The sequence below is a fragment of the Urocampus carinirostris genome, chromosome 5 (assembly GCF_059441175.1).
Source record: "Urocampus carinirostris isolate Australia breed hairy pipefish chromosome 5, RoL_Ucar_1.0, whole genome shotgun sequence".
Taxonomy (NCBI): domain Eukaryota; kingdom Metazoa; phylum Chordata; class Actinopteri; order Syngnathiformes; family Syngnathidae; genus Urocampus; species Urocampus carinirostris.
This window is the reverse complement of record NC_142353.1, coordinates 22,415,822-22,424,692: the sequence shown is the minus strand read 5'-3', so window position 1 is coordinate 22,424,692 and position 8,871 is coordinate 22,415,822. Positions and strand designations below refer to the sequence as shown.

Below are 8,871 nucleotides of genomic sequence, written 5' to 3'. Positions count from 1 at the left end.
TGTGATATTCTAAAATGTATTTTCTGTAAAGTGAAAAGACAGCTCTTTGATATGCTTTGTTGTCAGTTTAACCAGAGTACTACAAAGAGATCAAAGAGATCAAACCCAGCAGAAAAAGCTAATGTTGTGACTCATCCATTTGCAGAACTGTAATAATAAAAACCTCATCATCCAGTCCAGCGTGAATGTGGATCTTTGGTGGGACACGTACAACGCGGTTACACAGATAATACTTTTAAGCAATGTTTTACTGCTTTTTACATTCAATGCGACGCTTTCCGTAGGTTTGGCGACTTTTGATTTGTCGTCCGCGAACGTAACGGCTTTTACGAACCATCTCTTTGACGTACGCGACGTCTTGGGGACGTCTTTAAAAAGTCTATATTAGTCAAAAGACTACCGCGGAGTGACCAAAATAAAGGCTATTATATTAAAGTACCGGTAGTATAATACATCTTCAAAACGAACCATCAATTCCCCTTTGTGCATAATATTACATTATTATTCGCAATAATTTGAAAAATAAACATTATTAGAAGAGCCGCTTGGGAGCTAAACGAGCCGACTCCTTTTAGTGGGCGAGCCAAAAAAACATTCTCTAAAATGAGCCGGAATCCCCATTAATAGCGTCACTTTTAAAGTCCAAATGCAAATTTGAACCAATTCAAATATTTAAAATGTACACTTGTTTCTTCGTCTTAATTTTTTTTTTCATTGATTAAAATTTTTTTCCAGTGTCCATTTTCAACACAATTTGTGCCGTTTCGGAGTTAATCCCAGTGTAGTCCACTTCCGGGTCGTGAAACGTCCGTGTGTAGTTTTGACAGTCTTGTGACAGCAGGAAGCCAGGGTTGACTAATAAGGATGCCGTAACTGTTTTTAAACCATCTTCAACTGCAACTACAATGGCTTCAATTATTAAAGACACGCAGAGGTTTGTTGTTGTTGGTTTTTTTCAATGAAAGGAAGCTAACTCAGCCCTAGCTAGTGAGCTATCTGTAGTTCAGTGCTGTTGCTAAATGTGTCCCTACGTTGCGTTGTAATATCCGATTTGGGGTTTTAAACGTTATTGAAAAATGGTTTGTATCAATTGCAGCGTTTCTAGTGTGGTTTATGTTACCTCAATTGTCCCAGGCATGACTTTATACATGTTTAAGAATCGAATCGCTACTTGAGACATCCATCCATTATCTGCACCGTTTATCCTCAGTAGGGTCGCGGGGGTGCTGGAGCCCATCCCAGCCATCCTCGGGCAGTGGGCAGGGTACACCCTGAACTGGTTGCCAGCCAGTCGCAGGGCACACAGGGACAGACAACTCACTTGCTCATTCACACCTCGGGACTATTGGGACCTGCCAATTAACCTAACATAAATGTTTTTGGAATGTGTGAGGAAACTGGAGAGCCCGGATGAAACCCACGCTAGCACGGGGAGAACATACAAACTCCACACAGGATGTTCGATCTCATGACCTCAAAACTGTGCCGCACACGCGCTAATCACTGCGCAGCCGTGCTGCCCACTATAAGACATTTATGATTCTTATTTACTGTCCTATTCCCCCACCCAAAGCACTTCTGTTTTTGCATCTTTGTAAACTCCCTTCAAAATTATTTTATTAGGCATGAAATAAAACTGAAGCCTTTCCTTAGCATTTTCTAACACTAGTTAATTTATTAGATTTATGATAAAACTCAGTCATTCCTCCCCTGTGACAATTGAGGCTACTAGTATACCCAGCAGGGTTCGGGTGCTTGAAAATTCTTTATTTTAATGCCGTATTTCCTAAGTCTAAATTTCTTGGCAGTCTGACTCGATAGATAACGCATTAAATAAAGGAAAATTAAACATCTCTGCTTAAAACTGCCGCCAACACTCCTGCTCAGGTGGTTTCAGTTTTCTATTGCATTTTTTACCCCTGGTGATTAACGGCAGATGCTATTAGTTTGTATGGCGTTGTCATGTGTGGCGTCTTAGCTACCTTGAGTGATCACGCCCCAGAGGACACGTGCATGAGACCAAAATGCCCCGAGGTTGCTGCTTTATTGAATTACCGCTAGGAGACAATAACTACAAACACAAACAATGGCAAAAACAGCAGTATTTTTGTAGTAACTTTGTCATATTTCTTTAGTATTTTTGTAATTGTCTTTTTGTAGTATTTTTGTATCAGTAGTAGCATTTTGTAATATATTACGTATCATTTCTGGACATTTATCATGGCCATGTGAAAAATTAAGGTTGCATTTCCCAGTGGTAAATTGTAATGGGTAGAACTTCCTGCACCTGCAAATGTGAGCTACATAGTACCGGCATTTTAACCTAACACCTATATGAAATTCGCAATTTTCTGAAGATCTAAAAATCATTGGCATGATAAATGCACACGGAAAATTAAAAATCACATATGTAAATTGTGGACCTGAAAAATATGTGTAAGGATTGTGGACATATTGAAGGACTTGAAAAACACTTGTGTAAAGTTGGATATATTTGTGGATCTGCAAAATATATGATTCACACTGGATGTTTTCTTTTAATGGTACTTGTCAATTCAAGTCATGTTTACTTGTATAGCCCAGAATCACAAAGAGTCTCAAAGGGCTTCACAGACCACAGACTATTGCAAACTATAGACTATTATCACACCATCCCCGAATCTAAAACCTACATGATGGCAAGGAAAAAACCCAAAACCTCAGTATGAGGAAAATGAAGAAACCTTGAAAAGGGACCGCACATAAAGTAATCCTCCTTAGAGAAATCAGAAAATTGGCTTTGAAAGTCCTTAATAGGTACCTAAATTTGGGCATGCGAAAAGGTGTACGAACCCTGTCCCAAAAATGTCAATTAAGCCTGTTTTTTAAATTCCTAATTTACAGTGAAGGAAATAAGTATTACAGTATTACTATTATATATAATAATTATTATATTATTATAGTATTACCATTTGTACAGCCAGGAAAACCAAGGAGTGGCTCCGTAAAGCATATCAAGGTTCTAGCATGGACCAGCCAGTCCCCAGACCTGAACCCAATCAAAACTCTTTGGAGGGAGCTCAAACTCCATGTTTCTCAGCGACAGTCCAGAAACCTGACTGATCTAGAGAAGATCTGTGTGGTGGAGTTGGCCAAGATCCCTCCTGCAGTGTGTACAAACCTGTTGAAAAACTACAGGACCTTGTTGACCTCTTTAATAGCAAACAAAGGCTACTGTACCAAATACTAACATTCATTTTCTCAGGTGTTCAAATACTGATTTGCAGCTTTATCACACAAATGAATCGTTAAAAAAATCATGCATTGTGATTTCTGGATTTTCTTTTTAGTTTATCTCTCTCAAAGTGGACATGCACCTATGGTAAAAATCTGACCCATCCATGATTTCTAAGTGGGAGAAATAGCAAAATAGCAGGGTGTTCAAATACTTATTTTCCTCCTGTATGTAATGTATGTATTGTATGTAATGTATTGAATGTATTTAATGTTAAACAGCATCAGGGAAGCAGTGACCCTCATCAATGCTCTCGACACCAACAAGTTCTCCAGATTGATTACCCGTATCATCCAAAAGCTTCATCTGAAGGTAAGGTCACCCTAATGTGTTGTTTAAGTTTAAGATTATATTGATAAGCGCTCAAATTTTTTAAATTTTGCATGTGATGTCAAACACAATTCTCAACATGTTAAAATGTATCACCTTTCTTCGCAGGGGGAGCAAACGTTTAGCGAAGAGGAGGAGGAAAAACTGAAAACGTCTTTTTCTTTGGACAATAAGGCTCTCCATTTAGTTCTGGAAACATCTGCTTTTATTCTTGAACAGGTGAGTGGCACTTATAGAACATCTGTTTATCACTATTAGTGGCAAACCATGATGAACCGTGTATTGGTATTTGAATTAAGAAGAAAACAAAACTACTTCCGGTAAATGGATAGATAGATAGATAGATAGATAGATACTTTATTCATCCCCGTAGGGAAATTCACACTTCCAGCGGTCTACTAATGATGTTACCATTTCTCACAACGTACAGTAAACATACTGTACAGTAATTCCATTTACTATTTTGTGTCACCTAAATGGCTTTGTGATTCAGGGCTATACAAAAAATTATGACTGGACTAGATTTAAATTTAATTAATGTCCCATCTTGACCGCTAGGGAGAAGCATCGGACAGGCTAAAGGTTATACAATACAGTGCATTGCGCTTGAATTTCGATCCGCAAATAAGTCAGTACCCTACATTCTGTATTCACAATAAATTTACACTTTTCTTTCACAAGTCTAAGAGAGCATTTCTTTTCATCATCGTGTTGGTATGCAGCACTTTTACTAACATCAAGTTTGCATGAGTCTGGTTTTCTAGAAGAAAAAATAGATTCATTACACCGACATCCAGTTAAGCGTTTATCCAAACCAAAATACAATACATTTTAAGGAAATTGAAAGATAAAATCTTCAAGTGTCAAATCAATTGTTTAATGTCATGATTTAATCAACTATAAAGCCAAATTATACTGTATCTGCAAAGTCCTTTTACAAAGAATTGTCGACTCGGGCGCACTAAATACTAACAAATCCAAAGTGATGCAATAAACTATGTAAAGACGGAAATTACCTGGTTTTCAAGAAAATAAATCGCACAGAACTACGAGATGAAGAACTAACTATCTTACGTTGGTAATTTAGGCAAAACTATAGCGTTAAAGCACAGAGTCTGAGATGCACTGCGTTTTAAAGGAACAACAGTGACATTTTCAATCTTTTCTGCACAGTAGGCAAAAATGTGTGTTAAAAAAAAGTCAATTTAATTTTTGAATACACTGGTATTCAAACATTTTAGCTCCCCCCCAAAATATAAATATATATATATATATATATATATATATATATATATATATATCAGTTACTTTTGAAAAATGTAATCAGTAACGTAACCCGAATTACATTATTTTGCAGTAATGTACCGTGATTACTTTGAATTACTTTCGATTACTCCAATACCAAACATACTGATAAAATACAAAAAAACATGTAATAAATAGAACTACAGAATTTTGTTCTAGATAAATAAACAATGTAACCTTAAAAAAATATTTGGAGGAAACCGAAGTGCTCAAATTCTAACCATGTAGTATAGTTTATTAAGCACACATTTGGAAGCAGTGCAACCAGGGACAAGCAATCAAAGGACACCAAAAGACATTTGGAATTATTTAATAAGTACTGATGGACAAAATTTAATTAACATCACATGATTCAGATATTTCTAGGTCAGCAGAGAAGGCCTTGCAGACCTTCATGGCGCACCACTTCTGAAATTACTGTAATATAAGGCTCGGCTGCCTAACGGTGTCCTGTTTTTGGGTGCATGTGTAATACTCAAATTTGTCCAGATGGGTTCACTGTTGCACTGTCAATCTTTCGCCTTACTGTATTCTATTTAGGCAGTCTACCATAATGTGAAGCCACCGTCTTTGCAGCAGCAACTTCAGGGGATCAACATGAACCCCGATAAGGCCGAAATATTCTCCCAAACCTGGTCTACCTCTGGCCCCGAGCTGGTGGAACGACTCAAGCGCAATATCTTTGCCTCCAAGAAGGTAAGATCCAAAGCAACTTTGGTTTTTGACTTGAGGATTAAAAATCAAACTACAGTGCAGCGAAAGTACATCCAGTTCCCACTCAGCATAAACGAGTGTCTATGTTTCCTGAAATTGCTAAACTACCAATCAAGCATGGTTTAATGCAGTCTTTTTCAACCTTTTTTAAGCCTCAGCACACTTATCTTCATTCAAAAAATTTTGATTCTCACCGTCCAAATGTTTAAAAATAAATTCCTGGCACCAGTTTCATGTTTTTCTTTTAAAAGGAATATTGTGTATTATTTAGCGCCTCCCAATGGTAAAATAAAACCTAATTCATTTAAAAACAACATTGATTTAAATGATAAGCAAAACCAAAGAACTGTTAAACCAAAATACTCCTAGGTCGAGAAATTAGCATTTATTTTACATAACATAAGCCTCATCTAAAGGGAGCTGACTAAATTGTCTGACATCATGCTGCTAAGGGTTCACAAAAAGCTAAAGAAGCCTTGGCAAAAAAAAAAGAAGTAAAATTGTCCGTTAGTATTATTTCTTGTGCTTTTTAGCACTCCTTTTTGATTGCACTACAGCTTTCAGCAGTATCTAGTGGTCCATCCATCCATTGTCTGCTCCGCTTATCCTCAGTAGGGTCGCGGGGGTTCTGGAGCCCATTCCGGCCATCCTCGGGCAATGGGCAGGGGGCACCCTGAACTAGATGCCAGCCAATCGCAGGGCACACAGAGACAGACATCTCTCTCGCTCATTCACACCTAGGCACAATTCTGACCGGCCAATTAATCTGACATGCATGTTTTTGGGATGTGGGAGGAAACCGGAGTGCACGGAGGAAACCCACACAAGCACAGGGAGAACATACAAACTCCACACAGGGGGTTCGATCTCAGGACCTCAGAACTGTGCCGCACACGCGCTAAACACTGCGCTGCTGTGCTGCCCAGTATGTACTGGTCAAATAATAAAAATACACATTTAAAATGTAAAATTATAATTTCACCTAAATTGATAGTACCCCACCCTAGTGAGGATGAGCGGCGCAAAAAATGTATGTATTGAATTTGATAGTATACATTTTTTTAATCATTTGTGGTCACTTTTTCCTGTACCTATGGATCTTATTATATTTTTAACCTGTTTTCCAAATTTGACTTTATTATTGTGTTTTTTGAGAAAAATATCAAAAGTAGTACTTCAAATGAGCAACAATTATTATTTTTTTGTGATGCAATTCAACACAGCGTAATCAAGCAAAATAAGACAAAATATATGGATAATAATAATAATAACAATGATAGTTCCCTGTTGTATTTCATAAGTAGATAGTTAGTATATCTATAAAAAATAGCAATCTGCTACCTACTAATATAAATGAGAGTTACATGACTGAACAGTGGAAGAAAGCAAATATACCGAAGAATGACATGTTTTTTTTGCAAAGATAAAATGGGGCAATTGCTTGCGGCACGCTGGACAAGGTCTCATGGCACACTAGTGCGCCCCCGCACACTGGTTGAAAAACACTGGTCTAATGAGTATAGTGTAGTGTCTATAGAGTTAAGATAAATCTACTTTATACCTAGCCCAATAGCCATCAGGGTTCTCTCATCAACGTCATGCTGTTCATGATAACAGCTGGCATTCTTAGCGTGTGAAAGCCATCACATCCATTTTTCTAAAAAGCAACTGATGTGCCACTCAGACATTTCAAACAAAGTCAATGTGTCATGATCTAAGTGGAAATTATGTTGCACAATGTAGTCAGCTGTTAGGGTTTTTGTTTGTCAGACATCATGCCTTCTGGGATTTATTTTTCTTTTTTTTGTGTGTTTTTCCTCACGTCAACTTCTTTCAGTACTCCATCGGTAAATTGAGTTTAATTAACAGCCATTCATCAGTCATCCGTTAGCTCTTTATAAGAATTTATTGAAAAGTAAAATTAATGCTCACATATTTTGTTAAAGAAGGGAAATCATTTTTATTTACAGTTACTAAAACAGATTGGAATTGGATTGTTCTTTAAAAGGATTTTAAAAACAATTCTATAACAATTCTGATGCTGTCCGGTCTTTTTAAGAAAAAGTAAAATTGCCTAAAATATAGCATCTCAGACTGAATAAACAGAATTCACTCACGGTTCATAGGGTTCATCAATTAGAAATGATTGTGGGGCAGCAGATTCATGAATTTTTAAGAATGTTTAAATGATCACGTTATCTAAATTGACAGAGTAATATTTAACTTATCATTTGTAGTCCACCTTTTGCTTGGATTTTACTTTATTTTTAACCTGTTTTCCAACGTTTACTATGTTTTTACTTATTTTTTCTTAAAGAGCTAGCAAACTGGCTTGTCGTTACTGGGCTGATCAAAGATTACATTTGACTGCTTGGAGTGGTCAGTGGTTGGGAACTGCTGTTCCCAATTTGGCCACCACAGGGCGTTAGAGACTCCACAGAAGCAAACAAAAGCAGATGTTTATCGATTTTGTTGGTATTTATTGGGGGGGCCTTGACGCAAAACCTAGCGGAAGACAATCACAGTGTACAACTGTGTAAATCTTTACGAAAATCGGTTCAGCCATTTTGTAGCGTATAAGTTGCATAAAAGCACACATGTACTCATACAAATCAGGATTCATCAAGTACCGTATTTTCCGCACTATAAAGCGCACCGGGTTATAGGGCGCACCCCGAAAAAATAGTTTTTGGTCCTATATTTGACATACATAAGACGCACCGGATTATAAGGCGCTACAATGGGAACGTCGACAAAACAGTCAGATAGTTCAGTCAAGCTTATTACCCCCTTAACATTCCGAAAGCTTGCAAAGACGCAAATACGTGTCGAGAACACGTGCGGATGCGGTGTCCGTACGATGTCGCTCAAATGCATCGTTCCATCATTCGGAAGGTTAAAGTCTTTGGATTCAAGAAATGCCAACCATTCCTTAGTTTCTATTTTCTTTTTTGCTCGCAACTTTACTGTGCATATGACAATAAACACTTGGAATTGAGTTTAATTTAAAAATAGACACTCCATTCCATCCATTATCTGCACCGCTTATCACAGAAACTTCGAGTTCAGTCTGAAACAAGATACAGGGAAAATATATAGCCAGAGTAGCTCACCGAAGTCGTTGTGTTCAATAATAATGTGCAGCCATGCTCCTCTTATATTCGTGAGTGTAGTAAATCCAGGAGAATAAAATATTTACAAATACAGAATTGTAAAAAATGCTTTCTGTATGCCGTCAACCACGTGCT

At 37.4% G+C, this 8,871-nt stretch overlaps 1 protein-coding gene across 1 annotated transcript in view; it reads left to right on the top strand.

The window, feature by feature from the left end:
- Window positions 1-731: 731 nt before the first annotated feature.
- commd10 (COMM domain containing 10) overlaps window positions 732-8,871 on the top strand; it is a 67,661-nt gene continuing 59,521 nt past the window's right edge. The window contains exons 1-4 of the mRNA XM_088335090.1: window positions 732-934; window positions 3,496-3,586; window positions 3,713-3,823; window positions 5,450-5,605. Coding sequence (XP_088191216.1) covers window positions 906-934; window positions 3,496-3,586; window positions 3,713-3,823; window positions 5,450-5,605 — 387 coding nt within the window. The 5' untranslated portion in view covers window positions 732-905. The remainder of the gene's footprint in view (window positions 935-3,495; window positions 3,587-3,712; window positions 3,824-5,449; window positions 5,606-8,871) is intronic.